Raw genomic sequence first — 18,903 nt, forward strand, 5'->3', positions numbered from 1 at the left:
CAGGGTTGGGGGGGGCGATGGGAGGGCAGGGATGGGAAGGGGAAACAAAGGAGGAGGCAACAATGCTTGATAAGAAATGTACTCGTTACCTTGCTCATGTAATTGTAACCCCTCTGTAAGGTATTTTCACAATAAAAAACTTATTAATACTACTACTACTAATAATAATAAAAAGAAAAATCTGGAAGTGGCGCTGTGGCTCAAGTGACAGAGTGGTAGCCATGAGCAGAAGAGCCTAGCCCCAGTGCCCAGGCCCAGAGTTCAGGCCCCATGACCAACCAAAAAAAGAGAGTTATTTTGAACATACTAGTGTAACTATTAATTTGGTTTCTAATTTACTATGAGAACTGTAAAATCCTCAGATGCTAAGATTTCAGAATAAGGGGAAATTGAAAGACTACTTCCATTATTCTTGGTATTAGGTAATAAACTATGTTTTCCTGTACCTGCGCATTGTTAAAAGCTACATTTTCATAACTTCTGCTACTATAGAGTAGATGCTTTTCATATACACACATAGTATACATATAGGTATATTTCGTTATAAACTACCTGAAAACCAATCCAAAGGTTTAAACTAGTACAGCGTTTTCCCATAGAGTAGCTCAAATGTTTAAGAAGAACATCCCCAAGGCAATACTTTAATAATTTATAGCTCCTCTACCTACCTCTAATACACATAATATATACAGTCACTGTGGCTATTTTAAAGCTACATTAATATTAAATCTCTACTTCATTGTTGCTAAAATAAGAGCAGAGAATTGTTGTTAATTAACTGAGTTGAAGTTAATTCAGAATTTATAGTTTAATAAAACATGAATATATATTCCCTAAATATGGGTACAACCACAATAGAGTGAATAAATATGTAAATTTAGTGATGGAAAATTTTATATGTTGTTCTGATTTTAAATATAAAGCTAAATTATGAAATTATGAACTTGTATGTACATTATATATGTATGTGTGCATACATAGACATATAACCTTTGAATACATACATAAGGTCACATATAAATATCTTTTCCATTTTGAATGCTTTAATTTATTTTGTAAAATTTGTTTATTTATTACTTTTGGATTTTATTACTTTTACGTAGTTCTATGAAGAAGTTGCCATTTAACAGAACAGATTATGAATACAATGTATCTTGATCAATTTCATCCCTTTCAATATTCTCACCCATCCCTCCCTTAATTTAAATGACCTTTCAGCCAGTCACCGGTGGCTCCCACTTGTAATCCTAGCTACACGGGAGGCTGAGATCTGAGGACTTCTGTGAAAAGCCAGCCAAGGCAGAAAAGTTACCATGAGACATTTAACTACAATAACCTCTAAAAATCTGGAAGTGGAGCTGTGTCTCAAAGTGATAGAGTGCTAACCTTAAAGAAAAGAACTCCAGGACAGCACCCAGGCCCTGAGTTCAAGGCCTATAACAGACAAAATAATAAATTTAAAAACTTTTAAAAGACAAATGGTCCATCTGAAATCCTATTGGACGCTAGGTGTCACCAGAGGAAAGCAGAATCCAGTGACAGGTTATGTGGAAATAATCATTGTTCAAATAGCATCCAATGGAAAATATGTAGTAACTTTATTTGTCGATAGCTACTTTCCTTTTATTTTATTTTTTCCTTATTTTCTTTATCCACCATTACCATTTTATTATCTTTAAATAGTTGTGCAAAGAAGTTACCATTCAGCAAGTCAGTTCATAAGTACAATGTATATTATCCTTATCAGCCCTCATTTCCCACACTCCCCTCAACATGTCCTTTCCACATTCCTAGCTGCAGAAGATATGAACTGAATATTATTGCAGATCCCCTCTTCATTCCTCTGTAGCCTCCCCTTTCAAGTACCACTGTATTTCTCCCCCCTTAGGAAAAAGAAGAGTGCTTGAATTCCAATCGCTTGTAACTGTTTTTACATTTTTTAATTTTCCCCTGTAAATACTGTATTTCACTTAATATATTTGTGTACATGCTTGGATACAACCCCATTGGTGTTTACTTTTGCATGTATAACTTAGCTCTAGCTTCCACATACAAGAGACAGTGTATCCTTTGTCTCTTTGGGCCTGATTGAACTTCACTTAGCAGAATTTTCCCCAGATCTCTCCATTTTTTGCAAATTATGTAATATATCATTTTTTGCAATGAATGAATAAAATTCATATGCATAGATCACATTTTCTCAATCCAGCAACACCTGGGCTGCAGAGAGTAAATAGTGTGCAGCAATAAACTTTATGATGTAACTGTCTTGAAAGTATCTTGATATGTAATCTTTTGGATAAATGCGCAAGAGTGGTATTGCAAGATCATAAAGTAGTTCTATGTTTAGATTCTGAGGAATCTTCATATTTTAGCTCCATTTTATTTGAGTGTTGTACATATATATATATGTACATATATATATATATATGATTTGGGTTTACACCAGGATTATATATCACAAAAGTTATGGGAAAAAGCAAGGCAGGAAATCTGGGACTAACTTTTGGTGCTTCAGAAATCTGTAAGAAAGTTGTATTTCTTTTTACCACTGTTTGCCTACTGATAGTGATTCAGGAGAAATGCTATTGTTAGAATCCATATTTTTCTCTCAAATATCCAGGGCAAGTGAATGACCAAAAGATCATCCCAAAGAGCTGCTCCTGACTCTTACAAATAATGGACCCGTGGGAACAAACCTTCTGAATACCAACGAGCAAATGTTTGGGTCTGAACAGATGGTATAAAGACCTTCGGACTGACTTCGATTTTTGTTAGTGTTGTTGCTTCCTTTTTTATTTCTTTTTTTTTAACTTTCAACAACATTTTGTTGGGCTTTGAACTTTATGTTCAAACATAGCTTTAAATTCGAATTAACTGCAGGTGCTTTGTAACCCTACAAATATTATAGGCATTAAGAAGTATTCATGCCCTGTGAAACTAGGAAAATTGAAGGGAAGGGTTTGGGTTTAGAAGTGAGGAGAACAATCAAAGAGGTGACATCCATCAAATGCATTGTACTTAAGGCGGATTTGATACATGCCAACTCCTTTGAACACCTACACAAAGATAATAAAAATATAATTTAAAAATTAAAATCAAATAAGAAGTACTTACTTGAAAAGCTCATTTCGGTCTATGGCCCTATTTGTTTGGGGGTCGATTGCATAGACGGTCAAGTCACATTTGGTGTAATCTTCCAGAGAAAAGGCGTCTCCATGTCGGCGAGCACCAATGGACTCCACCACAACCTTCGCACCAGGAATTTGCTCCTGAACGTAGCGATCCAGAATCCTACACATCAAATAAAATGCAAACATGACATGCTGGGCAGTCTGGAAGGGAAAAGAATCCCTCCAACTTGAAATGTCATTCAATACATGAAAAATCATGTCGGCCTGGTCTTTAAGAGTGTTTACTGAGTAGCAACCCTTCAACAAATTCTCTATATTGATTTCAGCAAGTAACTCCCAAAGATATTGTAAGGTAAATGAGGTAGTAAGGGCTCATCAACCATTTTCTCTTTAAGTGTAGACATTTTGAAGTTAAGACATTATTTGGGTGCTTTATCTACCCCTTGGGATGTGACAAATACCTTGTACAAATGAAACTGAGTCTGGAAAGATTCCTTGGGGTCCTTAGGGACATTTGATCTCTCATGGTTGGTGTCATAAATGACTCTGCAATACAGAGTCTGTAGCCATGGCACCTGACTGTTGGTGCAAGGTCCCTGTCCTGCTAAAGCAATGATGAGCCCTTGAACTTTATAGCAATGAATGAATATAAACGCATTTTACAATGATTCGTTTAAAAGGTGACTGTTAAATATTGTGTTCAAAGATTAGAAACTTCAGGTTGGGGAAAAAATCAACTAAAAGATGTCCTTTCTCACATAGAATCAGTAGTATCCAATAGAAAAGATAGGAAAAAATGCAACAAAAATGGCAATAACAAACCCTAAATGTTTGCAAATTTTCCCTTCCCCATTTTAGTAATAAAATGCCAACCTGTGCAATCCTAGTCATTGGCCTATGGAAGACAAGTGCTACTTCAATCACTTGTTTCCATGGATATAAAATATGCACTTAAGGATTTGCACAGGTATCACTCCTACTTCTCATTAGAGACACAGAAAGAAGGATAAGAATTTGTTGCTGTTTTCATCCGATTGACACTTATGTTCTTTCCCTGAAAACATGCTGATTTTTATTTGAGAAAATAATGAATGTTAGTGCTAGGGCCTCATACTTGTTAGATAAGCACTCTCTCATTTAAGACACATCAAAACTTGTTTAATTTTTTAGAAATCCCACCTTAGGAGAGTTTTTAGCAGTTATCTTTCCCTATCCTTGCCCCATGCCACAAAAATCTGCAAGTTATACAAACCAGGGCTTTCATATATACAAATTTGGTTCTGTAATCAAAGCCAAGTGGATAAAGTAGCCAGGATTTATCTATGTATGATTAATGACACTAGACTTTGTGTATAAAACTGTTCCTATAGATGTAGTTTCTCAGGCCTCTTGAACTCTCCATGTTATTGACCTTTCACCCCTCACTCCATTTCCATTGTCTTATTGATACAGCTAGCTCTATACACATTTCCCTCAGTTGCTGGGAGACATGAGTTCTACTACATTAAGATGAATAGTATAAACATTTTCATTTGGTGTGCAGCAATACCAAAGCACTAAACACTAAACATGTTCCTAATTATTTCAGGGCAGTAACATATAATTATGTCAGTCCCTAGTCAAATCTATGTTATATATTTTCACTGCTATTGGTACGAAATGTTCATTCTGTTTAAATTGATAATGATGGCTATAAAATTTATACTATAGATAGACCAGATTATTTACTTATTTTTGGCCTGAATCAGAACTTATAAGCAACCAAGTTATCTTCAATACATGAATACATAATTATACTACATCCATTCAATGGAATATTATTCAGTGTAAAAAAGAAATGATTGCTAAGTGCTGTTGGCTCACCCCTATAATCCTAGCTACTCAGGAGGCTGAGATATGAGGATCAGGGTTTGAAGATATCTGGGGCAGATAAGTCTGTGAGACTCTTAGCTCCAAATAACCACCAGAAAACTGGAAGTGGGGTTGTGAGTCAATGTGAGAATGCTAGCCTTGAGCAAAAAAAATAGGGACAGTGCTCAGACCCTGAGTTCAAACCCTACAACTCGAAAACAAATCTATAGATGTATTACCTTAAACACATGGAAAAATCAACTATTATTGAACAAATAAATGTGAAAGATAATACATATCATGTGGCTCCAAGTAAAGTATGCCCAGGGGATTGGTTCCATGACTTCTTGTGAATATCAAACTTTACTAATCTTAAATTCTTTACAAAAATAATAAAGTGTTTGGAAATAATCTATTCATATCCTGCTATATATTCTTCTTTTTTTGGTAGGTCATGGGGATTGAACTCTGGGTCTGGGTGCTGTCCCTCAGCTCTTCAGCTCAAGGATAGCACTCTACCACTTGAGCCACAGTGCCACTTCCAGCCTTTTCTACTTATGTGATGCTGAGGAATCAAACCTAGGGCCTCATGCATGCAAGGCAAGCACTCTACTACTGAGCCACCTTCCCATCCCCATCCTGCTATATACTTTTTAATATTTAATATTTTAATTGGGTTACAATAATTTGAAATGAATTCAACAAATATTTTTTGTACAAAAGCAAAAGCCTACAATAAATTTACAGAATAAAAAGCAATTGAGACATATATGTTGGAAATAAATTATTTTTGGTATGTGTGTTGGTCCTGGCACTTGAACTCAGGGCCTAGGCTGGTCCCCAAACTTTTTGTTTCAGGCTACTTGAGCCACTTGCAATATACTTTGAATCACTCCTAGATTACCTATGCGCTAATTCAATGTAAACATCACTCGAAGAGTTGTTATACTGGAATTTTTAGGAAATAGGGACAAGAAATATGTCTTCATATTTTCAGTATTGACATAAAAAATATCCATCCATACTTGATTGAATCTGTAAACAGGACACTGGAAGACAGAGGGAGTCAATTGTGCATAATATCTTGGAAAAGACAAAACTTGGTTGGGAATGTGGCTTCGTGGTTGAATATTGGCCTAGCATGCATGAAACACTGGGTTTGATTCCTCAGTACCACATAAACAAAAACAACAAAAGCTGAAAGTGGTGCTGTGACTCAAGTGGTAGAATGCTAGCCTTGAGCACAGAGAGGCTCAGGGACAAAGCCCAGGCCCTGAGTTCAAGACCAGGACTGGCAAAAAAAGAGACAAAACTTAATTAATACATGAACAAGAAGAGTTCCTAGAAATAGGCTGAGGGAGGGATGAACAGAAGGAGCTTAGGAGTTTGGGGGTTGGTAAAATGTTCTGTATAATGTTGTATTGCTAGATACATGTCACTATACACTATTCATCCAAGGAATGTGCTAGAGTGAACCATGTACTTTGATTACAACAATTTAGATCAGGATCAACTGTCAAGAAAAGGGGCTACTGATCATAAAAGGAACTACGTATATCTGGAGATCAAAGAAGGTATATGAGAAATAGCTGTCCTTTCCTTTTTTATTTGCTATGAATTCAAATTACTCTAAAAATCAAGTCCTAATTAATCCAGTAAGATTTACCTAGAAGTATTAGAAAAGTAAACCTTCATGCAAGTGCTCAAGTCAGAACAAGATTATATTTTTTTCTCATGAATGAGCTTCATGAAATGAGAGAAAAGGAACATCAATCATCAATCCTTAGGGAATACGATCTTGAAGCGTTCTCTGAGAATGAAGGTTATATTGAGCAATAGATAGCATAGCTTTAATGAAATGAGCTCCCTGTAAGAAGAAGTGTGTGTTATAGCAGCAGTAGGGAGCTGGGTGCCTGTAGAGAGCTGGGTGCCTGTGCGGAGCCAGACTGGAAAGACTTGGGATACTGTTTCCTGTGCAGCATCCTTTATTTCTCTTCTGGTCCCTCCTAAGCATGAAAATTGGTTATTATCCAGTTTGTATTTCCCTGGCTTTAATTTTTAAAACAACACAGTAATAGACTTTACAATTCAATTATAAAGTTTGGCAAAGTTTATGTGTAAAAGGGAATTATCACAATTAAATCTCTTTGTACAGTTAAAATATGCTGATAAAAAATAAAAAAACAATACAAATAGTGCAAGGTAGTATCTGATATTAGCCAACTTCCTCAAGAAAGATAACTGGTCATGCTTTATCTTCTAAGAAATAAAGAATGCCCTCCCCCACAGTATAACCTCTGCTTTCACTGTATTTGATGTTGGTATAATTTGTGGAGGGGAAGGGAAAAACAAGTCGTTTAAATAAGGATACAGGTGAAGGACCCGTTGCAACAATGAGAAGTACAAGTTGTCATGTCAAAAACGAACTTTACAACTTTGGTGGGGGGAGGGGAGGATTAGGTGGGGGGCAGGAGAGGCTGGGAAGGGATGAGAAAGGTAAACAAAGGAGGAGGCTACAATGCTTGATAAGAAATGTACTCATTATCTTGCCCATGTAATTGTAACCCTTTTGTACAGTATTTTCACAATAAAAATATTTTAAAAAAGAAATAAAGAATGCATCTTCTAAGAAATAAAAAAATAATTGCAATCATCTGAATGAATTTTTTTTTTTAAAAAATGGGTTTACAGTTAGAATGGCTATAATCAAGAAACCTAGTAACAACAGATGCTGGAGGGGATGTGGGCAGAAGGGAACCTTACTGCATTGTTGGTGGGAATGTAAACTTGTTTAACCACTCTGGAAAGCAGTATGGAGGTTCCTCAAAAGACTCCACATAGAGCTCATCTATGACCCAGCAATCCCACTTTTGGGCATTTACCCAAATGATCACAAACAAGGTCATACCAAAGCTACCAGCATAACCATGTTTATCACAGCATTATTTACCATAGCTAAGATATGGAACCAACCAGGATGCCCCTCAATAGATGAATGGATCAAGAAAATGTGGATATATATATTAATATACGTTATATATTATATATGTTTATATATATACGAATTCCATGCCTCCATTGCATTGCCCTATTTTGTTAGAAAATGGAAAGACTTGGAAAAAATGATATTAAGTGAAGTAAGCCAGGCCTAAAGAAACATAGGTCCCTGGTTTCCCTTGTTTGGAATGACTAGTACATGTCTAGGACAAGCAGAGGTCAAAGACTATGTACATATGACCACATGATGTAATGTTAAGCAAAATGTACCCCAAGACAGGGACACAAATATTTTTTTTCTTTCTTGCTAGTGTTTTTAGTGTACTTATAATACACTATGTGATTCATTTGTTTCTTTTGTATGTTCTTCCCCCACGATATAACCCCTGTTTTCATTGGATTTGATGCGTGTGTTCTGCATCTTGTATATACATTTTTGTAATTTGGGGAGGGGAAAGGATATAGCAGAATGCTTAAATGGGGATGCAGATTGACCCATTGTGATAACGAGATGTACAGGACACTATGTTGAAAACGAACTTTATAATGTTAGAGTGGCAGGGGGTTGGATGAGTTCAGGAGGGAAGTGATGGTAGGGGGAAAATAAAGGAGGAGGTAACAATGCTTGTTATGAAATGTACCCATTACCTTACTCATGTAACTGTAACCCCTCTGTACAATATTTTTACAATAAAAATAAATAATAAAAATGGATTTAATAATTCTATCAACATTTGAAACCATTAACTATTCAAAATAGAAACACTATATTGAAAATCATAGTTAAGTAATTTTTTCCATGAAGATAATATTGAAGCAAAATCACGATCTCAGTGTATTGACAAACAATTGGCTCAATTTACTTACTTTTTTCCTGGAACCAAGTGATTTTTTAGTAGAGCCAATGAAATTTAAATTTACATCACTTTCTTCAGTTATGTACATATACATGTTTAATTGAATTTAGCCTAGAATTTCATTATGTGTGTGTGTGTGTGTGTGTGTATCAAAGAGCAAAAGTGGTATATTTGAGAGAGGTAGAATCTCTGGGTTGATGTAAAACTTTTAGCTTTATTTTAAATTAATACAGCAGCCTTCTTCTCCATTTCTTATTTTTTCAGTATGAAAAGGCCAAAATAAACATTACTTAACACACACATACACACACAATATTTCACCTTTGCATACTCAGCTAACCCTCAGGAACAGTTTGAGTTTTTAATTAGGTTTGCTGAAAAGCAAACTGGAAAGCTGTGTATTGGAGAACAATCTTTGTCTAGCCCCTCGGTACAGATTCAAGTTAAACTCCTCTGCTAGGTATCTCTGTCTTTCTAGAAATTAACCCGATTCTCAAAGCTTTAGCTAATTTCTTTGTACAATGCAGTAAGTCACATAACTCTAATTATATGATTAAAATTGTACAAAATTTTTACTATACAAAACCTAATAAGGAGGAAGGATATCATATATTTTCACTACTTGTTAATATGCATATGGAAGCTTTACAAATTTCTTGATTGTAAACCTTAGTCTTTCTGAGAAACAAATGGCTTGTGTGTAACTAGCAAAGTTGATAACTCTATCCTAGGTGCATGCCAGTATTTTATTTCAAAAATCCTATCGAAATCAGTAGACATTGTGGATGACCGGGGGGATCAACATAGGCTCTCCTGATTGTACTTTTATTCCATTCATTTAAACCTACAGGCACTTTACCTGATCTGTAGCATAAGTTATGTTCTGTAATGGGAAGTGATCTTTCTGATATACCACAGATAAAAATATTTTCCCCTGATTATGAAGTAGACTCACACGTAGTTCTACTTTTCTAACTAAAAGAGGTTTGGCTTTGTGACCTTTACCAGTGATCCCATTTTTCCTCCATTTGTTTATTAGTTCACTTCTGTTACTTTGGCTTTACGAAAGGTGAAAGCCCAGTTTGTTGTGCTTGTTTTCTACTTTCTACAGTCTCTGGGGGCTTTGCAGACTCTCTGTAAGTTGCTCTCATCTCTTAGTTTCTTTTACGTTTATCTTGAAAATTTATTTTTTTTCAATTGCATTTTATCTTATTTTACTGGATGAGTCATGCAAATCACATATATCCTCTTTGGAATAAGGTAGAATGCTAAGGAGAATTAAATTTAGCCTCATGAGACATAAAAGCATCTAAAATACTATTTATCACTTTGCTGATAAAAATGGAATTTTCTAATGGACACATATGGGTGGATTCATTTCTCACCAGCAGCACAGGGTGAGATAAACTGTGTATAAGTGTGAGAACGACAAGAATCATAAACATGATTCAGAGAATAAAGGATGGACTTTTGCTGACCAAAGTAGCCTCCCAAGTAAAAGTGACCAACACCTTAGACCAATACTTGTGCTGATCTATAAAAACAATAAACCATTCTCTTTGGTGAACATCTATATTATATAACAGGATGTGTATCACTCATTTAAACTGTGTGAAAAATAGTGTTAGATTAGATTCAAAGAGAGAAGAACTTCAAATAGTACAAAGGGGCCCTAAATATTTTAGAAACCTCTACAGAGAATACATAGAAAAGCAGTGCCATATGGTTTTTTTTTTCCATACACACCTGTGTAATGGGAAATATTAAGTGGTTTGTTACCTTTTACATTTCTCCGAAAAGGAGCTGGTATAGTTTTAACTTAATGCATTATGAAATGGGTCCATTTATCATGGAAACATAACATTTCATAATTTTCATAATGGTGGACCATCATGGACATTAAAAAAAATAAACCAATTTGAGGGCCTCAAAATATGAGCCATGGGAGCATTTTAGCTCCAAGTCATAACAGCTTTGGATAAAACTGAACAGCATTTATCTCTTATTTATAAAAAAAGCACAGTGAAATATAACTTAATGTGAAAAAATGGTATTTCATTAATATGTGCTGAATTTGTGTTTTATTTTCATGTGTGACTTTAGTGTATTTTTTTACAGCTATTGCATTCCTATAAATGAAAACATGTATTTTTAAAAATGGCATTACTGAAATGGCTACACTTCATTATCTGATAAAATTAGTTCATTTATGATAATTCTCCCATGATAACTTCTTTAGTTTCAACTATTCTCTATGGAAGCTATACTTATAGAAAATTAGTATGCTACTGAAAATATGTATAATAATTTAACTGTGGGATACAGCCACTAAGAAGAACCATACAACTGAAGGAATTTTTAGAGTAGGTGGTGAATACAATATGGGAAATAACGTTTTGTGAATTTCTTTTCATCTTACTGAAGATCTTGAAGTCATTATAAAGGCGTGTAATGTCTTTAAAAGGCATGTAAAGTCATTAAAAAGGCATGTGATCACTTATTTTCTGTTTTCTTTGTTATATTTTGTGCTTTGATTTCAGCGTATCAGAGAAGTTTATTTAACTATTCTCTTATCTTAACTACTGTATCTTCCACAAATTTGAATTAGTTCCTTGTGTTTCTGTCTTATTGAAATTATCAGTACTTAGCTACATAACATAGGTCAGTTTATTATTACTTTCATTGTCAAATTTACTGCAAGAAAATAAGAACACCAATTCAATGTAGCTAGCACTTTTGCTGTATTCGAAATTTAACCTTCAATGTCTAAACCAAGTGTTTGTGTGTGTGTGTGAACTTGCATGTGTATATACAGTAATGAATAAGTCTCTATCTGGAAGACATAGACATCAGGACACAGAGTTTAGTTTATTGGTCCAAAGCTTCTTAGTCAGGCTAGAGCTTGACTGGAGATACTGAATTCAAATGAACTCAATACTTTCCCTCAAGACCAAATCTTCATTACACTGATTTTTTTTTAAAGCAACTGTAAGTGCCAACACTTAGCATATGTAGCTTCATATTTTACTTCTCAAGAGACTCTTGAATTCTCATCCTGGAAATAGGTATCTTAGCTAGATTTCCAAATTATGTTTTATAAACTTATTTCACAGATGCATTTTAGGTCCCATATGAAGGGAAAATGTTATATTTTATTACTAAACAAAGTTGTCCAAGTTACAATTGCATCACAAAAATTATCAATAGAATTTAGTAGAGCCATTTAAATTCATTCCAGGGAATGTAAGGATTCATATTTAGCCTCAAACAGCTAAAATTTACTGCGTATTCTTTTCCTGACACTGCTAGTAGCTGTTAAACCAAATCTCTCTCTCTCTTCCTCCCTCTCCCCTCTCTCTCTTTACAAAATCTTTCCCTTTACAAAACAGCTATAGCAGATCTTTAGACTCCCAGTTTGTATTGATTTCATGCTTACCAAGGAAACTTTGAATTATATTCTAGTTTCAAAATGGGTCTACCTAAAGAAAAAAATTAAAGTGATAGTCACATGAAATTCAAGTTTTCCACTATGCTTTCCCTTATTTGCAATAACTAGTATATGTCTGACACAAGCAGAAATGGTCAGATAAGTTGATGTTAGGAGAAATGAATCCCAAGATAAGGAATCAAATGGCTTTTGTTTCTTGAGATTGTTTCTACAAGATTGTTTCTAACATATTTATAAGATGATTTCTTTGTTGCTTTGTATGTCCCTCCCCCACAGTATAACCCCTGTTTTCACTGTATTTGATGTTGGTATACTTTATGGAGGGAAAGGGAACAAACAAATTGTTTAAATAGGGATACAGATGGACCCATTGAACAATGAGATGTACAAAACGTTATATCGAAAAACGAACTTTACAACTTTGGCGGAGTGGAGGGGAGGGATGGTAAGGGGAAACAAAGGAGGAGGCAACAATGCTTGATAAGAAATGTACTCATTACCTTGCCCATGTAATTGTAACCCCTCTGTAAGGTATTTTCACAATAAAAAAGAATATGTTGAACCATTTAAAAAACCACAAAAATACCATAAAAAGATCTGCATTTTCTCATGGGAAATACAGAAAATGGCTTTAGTGATAAAGGGACTTACTATGTAAGAATTTGTACAAGGAATGGGTATGTTACTGGTTTTGATTCCTGGAAGAACAATTCTTATGTTCAGTTATGTACTGGCACTCTGTGCAATATGTCCATAGGTGAATCCCCATTGTTGAATCAGATCCAATAGCTATTAGCATTATATATCCATCATCTGATAGTGTATTTTCAAAAGGTGATAAAAGATAATTCTTCTCAGGAAAAATCTAAACCAACACAGGATTTGAAAAACTCTTTTGAAAGAGGAATAAGGCATGAGAAAGACAATCTGTTTGACAATTGCTTTTAGTGTTGGACAACTGAAAATCAAAACCTGAAATGTAATAATTGCACACCTAGCAAAACCACTCATGTTGTAATTCATGCCTATTGCATTTCATTTGACATAAATTCTTAAAGATAAATGATCTCTTTGTAGCCTTTTCTGGAAATTTACAAGTGAGGATATTTTCTTGCACAGCAGCAAGTTTATGGCTCCCATTTATTATTAGCTGAAACCAATTAAGACAAACATTAATAAATGACAAATATGAAAATGATAAGTGATGTCAGGCTTGATTAAGAGAGTTAGGAAACAAATGACAAAAGTATTTTTGATAAGCCCTGACAGTAACAAAATATTAAAGAAGAGCAAGTTAATAAATGACAAACTCAATCAGAGTCAACAATATTCCATTCTTTCATATTACCTGTCCAATTCTAAGGAGGAAGGGGAGCATGCTGTATATTTTAGAATAATAAATAACATATTATTCAAAATTACCCTTCATTTTTGTAAAAAAAATCTCAAGTAATCTAAACATATGACAGCAAAAATTAGCTTGTTTTATGGGCAGGCCAGATTGCTGATTTAAAAGAAAATAAGCCTTTTGTATTATTATCTGAGATTGCACACCAAGGTATATATTCAAATCAAAGATCTTATGATTTCTTATTTATAGTAGTTTTTAGTTTTGGGGATGCATGCACCAAAACATTCTCAGTTTAATTATTGAAATTTGGGAAGTTTGAATTATCTTTGAAAATTATTCAAAGATACCCTTATGACATATTTTCAATGAAGCTATGTAGCTTGTTAAAAATAAACCCAATTATCCCAGGGAACTTTTTTGAAAATATATGTGTAACATGAATATTGCAATTTTTAACATTGTTTAAATTTAAATCGTAATCATATGAAAATAAAATGAAGCAAAATCCATTACTCTGTAAGATCTTCTATCTTTTTTTCCACTAATGTAGGGGGTACATTGGAAACAATGACTTGCATGTCCAGCTGATTGACCACAGAAACCTGAAAAAAAAAAGAGAAATAAACAGAATTAACTTTTACTCAACAAAATTTTTATAACAAAAATAGTATTTCTTCCCGGCTACAAAGTGAAAGGATAAATAGTTCTCATTTTCAAGATATGAGGTTTGATGGGCACCCGTGGCTCATGCCTGTAATCCTAGCTACTCAGGAGGCTGAGATCTGGGGATCACGGTTCAAAGCCAGCCCTGGATGGAAGGTCCATGAGACTCTTATCTCCAATAAACCATCAGAAAACTGGAAGTGGCACTGTGGCTCAAGCGGTAGAGCTCTCGCCTTGAACTGAAGAGCGCAGGGACAGCATCCAAGCCCCAAGACGGACAAAAAATATAGATAGATAGATAGATAGATAGATAGATAGATAGATAGATAGATAGATAGATAGATAGATAAGTAGATCGATCTGATGTTTACAATCTTCAGAATGATTTTTCTCATGAATGCATTTTTAATATCTTGTCATGGTCATTTAGAAAATACCAGTTTCATTCTTTCTTTCAACTGATGACATATTTCATTGCATAATATCAATAAAATACATAGCCTTTAATGTGATCACCATTCGAATCAGAAATGTTTTAAAGTAATGGAAAGCTGTCAAATTTAGGGTGGTAACTATGTCTTCTAATGTTCTAACGAGTTGGAAAGCTTCACAGGTGTCATTAGTATTCAATATTGGCAGCTGTTTTTCTTCAAATGGCAGGGTAACTTCATTTTTGTGTAAATGACTGTCATATTTGAATGAAGATACTCTCCCCCCAAAAATGCGCTTTGAAATAAAAATTCTACTCCATGACAAAGTTTGGCAGTTTAATGTGCCTTCTTTTCTGTGGAGGAATCATACATTTCAATTCATGAGACAAACTATTGAAAAGGTATTTAGTCAGGTTTGATAGATGATTGATAGGTAAATAGGTAGAGAGATAAAAGAAACATAGACAGATTGTTAGATGTTAGAGAGAGTGTGTGTAAGAGAGAGATGTGTAACATCATTCACTAAGGGAGAGAACATAGGTTTAGAAGAGAAAAGAGTCAAGAATAATCCGGTTCACCAGATTTACATGTCTTGTATTCAGGAAAGAGACCTGGGATAAATATGTAGTTTATTTGTACTTGAAGTTGTGGTACTAAGTGAGCTTACCAAGTCACTGAAAGAGGATGGAGAAGACAATAAGATTAAGACCCAAGGAACCTTGAGATACAAGATTAAAAAACTGAAACAATAAAACAAATTAAGAAATAATATCAGTGAAGTGCAAGAGTGTAGCTGCCTGAAAGCCTAGTGAGGGTGATAATCAGCTTGGACCTTTACTGCTGGTTCAAAAGATATTAGGACCAAAGGTTCTAGTGAATTAGGTAACATAGACATATTGGTAATCTATGACTGTTGAGTTTATGCTTAGCACATGATTAAAAGAGGGGAGAAATTAAAGTCAACTATAATATGGAATCCTTTTTTTGAAAAAAGAAGCTCAGAAATAAATCATTGCTAAAAGATGTAGGTCCAAAAGACTTTCAATATTTCTGGAAAGTAGAAATAAAAAAGTTCAGTTGTGGGAATAATCAATCATATCAAAGAAAGAAAGAAATTAATGCTGACAAAGTCAAAAGTCAATGGGAACACCACTGAAGCCATGTCTTGGGCTGGTAAGTGAAAACTGAATCAATAACAAGTGGAAATATTGGAGGTCTGATAAAAGCTTAGACATTGTCAGGAAAATTATTAGAGATACGGAGAATAACTTTGGCTCTTAATACACTGAGATGTGATTGACTCCGACTCAAGATTTGGGAGTTAAGAGGGGTCAGTGAATGACAAAGTGAGATAAGGAGGATAAAGGCTGGACATATTGAAAATGGAGGATTTAGTAGTAAAACTATCATACACTGAATACTACTCTGTTAGTATGTGGTATGAAATCTGTCAATCATAGAAACAAAAAAGAATGCAAACAGAATCAACTGCTTAGGAAAGAAACAGTAAAAACACTGTCCTCAGGGAAGTAATAGGTATTAAGGAATTGATAAGTATCTGAATTTCAAGATCTCATCTTCCATTCTTATGAAAAGCTTTCAGTGTCTGCCTACTGATTTTAAGGAAAGTTCTGATGTTTTCATATGGATTACATGTTTTATATGAACCTTCTATTTCAGGCTCTAGCTTTATTCCTCATTCTGTTTCTCTCTTAAACTCTTTTAGGCTGAGTAAATACCTATGACTTAGTCAAGCCTGTCAATATCCTCTCTTTCTTCTTGGTTCCGCACACATTTTACTTCCTGCATAAAGGTGATTTACCTAACCATATGTCCTGTGTCTTAACTAAAGGTTTCAAGAATGTATTTTCAAAATCATTTACTGAGACGGCTTCCCTGGTGTTTTCAGCTTACATTAGAATGTAATATGCTTACTTATAAATGTGATACCTTATAATTTGCTTGAATTGAATGTCTTCCTTCAAAACTATATTTTAAATATGTATTTTCAAATCACCCCACAATAGATATGAAACCCAAATACATAAACTTCATAAACCTTACTTTTGTGTACATATTAAAGGTAGGTATGGTTTTCATATTACATATATCCTGTTTTGTTATATTTTGGCTCTTCTATAATATTTAATGATACTTTATTAATCTTAATATTTAGATTTATTTTGTAAATTTTTCTCACTGTTAGGTACCAAGCTTAAGGCCTTGTGCTTTGTAGAGAAAATTCCAACACTGAGATGAATTCCTTAGCTTCTAAGATCTATAATATATATTATATATAATATCTCATAACTAGTATATATAAGTAATAAGAAAAGAAATAACATTAACTTTCACTAGATTGAAAGATCTTAATTGGATCAAAAATCTTTGTCAACATTAACATCTCCTAGGTTACCCTTAATTACCTGGCTAAATTGACTTGTTATATTGTAGCCTAATTCTTGCAGAGACTTTTTACCCAGAAGCCATTTTTATATTTTGTTTATCATTGCCTAAGAAGAAAATTACTCAATCACTGGTTTCTGCATGTCTTTCTGCATGGTTTCTATATAGAAAACTAGGGGAGGAGGACTTTGAAACATGAAGATTTGTTAAGATGTGAAAAACAATAGATAAATTATACTTCACTTTATCTGTGATAAATATTTCCATTAATATGTCTACTCCTATTTTTTTAGAAGGTTAATTAGGAAAAAGCCCAAGTAACCCATTCTTCCAAATTAGTAGAAATTCTGAAGGATATTTTAATTGATTTTCAATATTTGGAATTAAGAGTAACATGCAACTTCTGTGCCATTAATATTTAAATAGCATATCAGTGATAATATAGAAAGCTTTAATTTAGTTAAATATAATAAAAACTTTCAATAGAGAGATTGCTAAAGAAAGGAAGTGACACTTATTCATATGTAAAGTTGATATAAAACATTTCTCTTTGTATTCTTAATTATAAAAGCTAAGTGTTAAAATCTGGATGAAAATTAATGACAATCATGTTTTAGAAAAACTTAAATTTGTTTTAAAGATGTTGAAACCAAAACACTAATCTCTGGCTAGAATTGTGTATACTTCCCTTATACAAAGATTCAGGTACTTACAAGCACATCTGCTTTTCCACTCAGTCCCTTCCCGTAGTCATCTGTTGCAATAACTTGAAATTTGAAGTAAGATCTCCTCATATTATGGAAGAGCATAGCTGTTTTGATAAGCCCGGTGTATGTTTCCACCACAAATCCTTCTTTCCCCTCTTTAATAGGTGGTATTATGAGTCTGTATGCCATGGCACTATAATTGCCAGTATCTACATCAGTAGCCTGGGAGGAAAAATGAGATATCAAAAATCAACAGGTAAAGGTTAACCTTCATTGAAGGGCTTGTTTCTGTCTACAAGATTATTGTAGGGCTGGGAAGGTGACTCAATGGTAAAGTGCTTGTCTTGCATGCTTGAGGCCCTGGGTTTGATTCCTCAGGACCACATAAGGATAAAAAGCCAGCAGTGGCACTGTGGCTCAAGTGGTAGAGCAGTAGCCTTAAGCTAAAGAGCTGAGGGACAGCGCCGAAGCCCAGACTTCAGACCCCATAATGGACAAAAAAAAAAAAAAAAGATTATTGTTTCCTGGGTAATAACACAATTCACTCTGTTTATCCAAATAACTTTATGTGTATGTGTGTGTGTGTGTGTGTGTGTGTGTGTGTGTGTGTGTACTTTGAGTCTTCATTGATGAATAGATGTTTTTAGAATGGTAGTGACTATCAATATAATGGACATATTACAACCCTCAATCAATTAAGATTTTTGATAGGTATGTTTGATGAGTTTAATTCTAGGTAAGTTCTGACCCAAACTGATTAACATGTATGATTTATTGTTTACCCAAAGATTGTCTTTGTGTAATACATATAAGGTTATTGTGCTTGGGTTCTAGCATATAACCTAAAGGAAAAAAAGAAATAGAAGATTATAACAACATAACTTAAATAACATAATGTAAGTCAAAGTTCAGATATTTTAACAAGTTGATTTTGGGATACATAGAGAAATTGTAATCAGTTAATGCTATTACATAATAATAGCAGATTAGATTGATTGATTCAATTTCTTTTTAATTATCCTATATCCTGATTATAAGATTTGTTCCTGTTGATAGAT

The 18,903-nt window shown here is 34.1% G+C and overlaps 1 protein-coding gene across 12 annotated transcripts in view; it reads right to left on the reverse strand.

The window, feature by feature from the left end:
• Positions 1-18,903, reverse strand: part of Pcdh15 (protocadherin related 15) — a 450,667-nt gene that overhangs the window by 25,765 nt on the left and 405,999 nt on the right. For all 12 annotated transcript variants that reach the window (XM_042696488.1, XM_042696486.1, XM_042696489.1 and 9 more), the window contains 3 exons: positions 17,852-18,067; positions 14,152-14,240; positions 3,118-3,294 (listed from right to left, as the gene is read on the reverse strand). In XM_042696488.1, coding sequence (XP_042552422.1) covers positions 3,118-3,294; positions 14,152-14,240; positions 17,852-18,067 — 482 coding nt within the window. The remainder of the gene's footprint in view (positions 1-3,117; positions 3,295-14,151; positions 14,241-17,851; positions 18,068-18,903) is intronic.

Source organism: Dipodomys spectabilis, unplaced genomic scaffold (genome assembly GCF_019054845.1).
Source record: "Dipodomys spectabilis isolate Male_0828 unplaced genomic scaffold, ASM1905484v1 ptg000207l, whole genome shotgun sequence".
In the NCBI taxonomy this organism is placed as follows: domain Eukaryota; kingdom Metazoa; phylum Chordata; class Mammalia; order Rodentia; family Heteromyidae; genus Dipodomys; species Dipodomys spectabilis.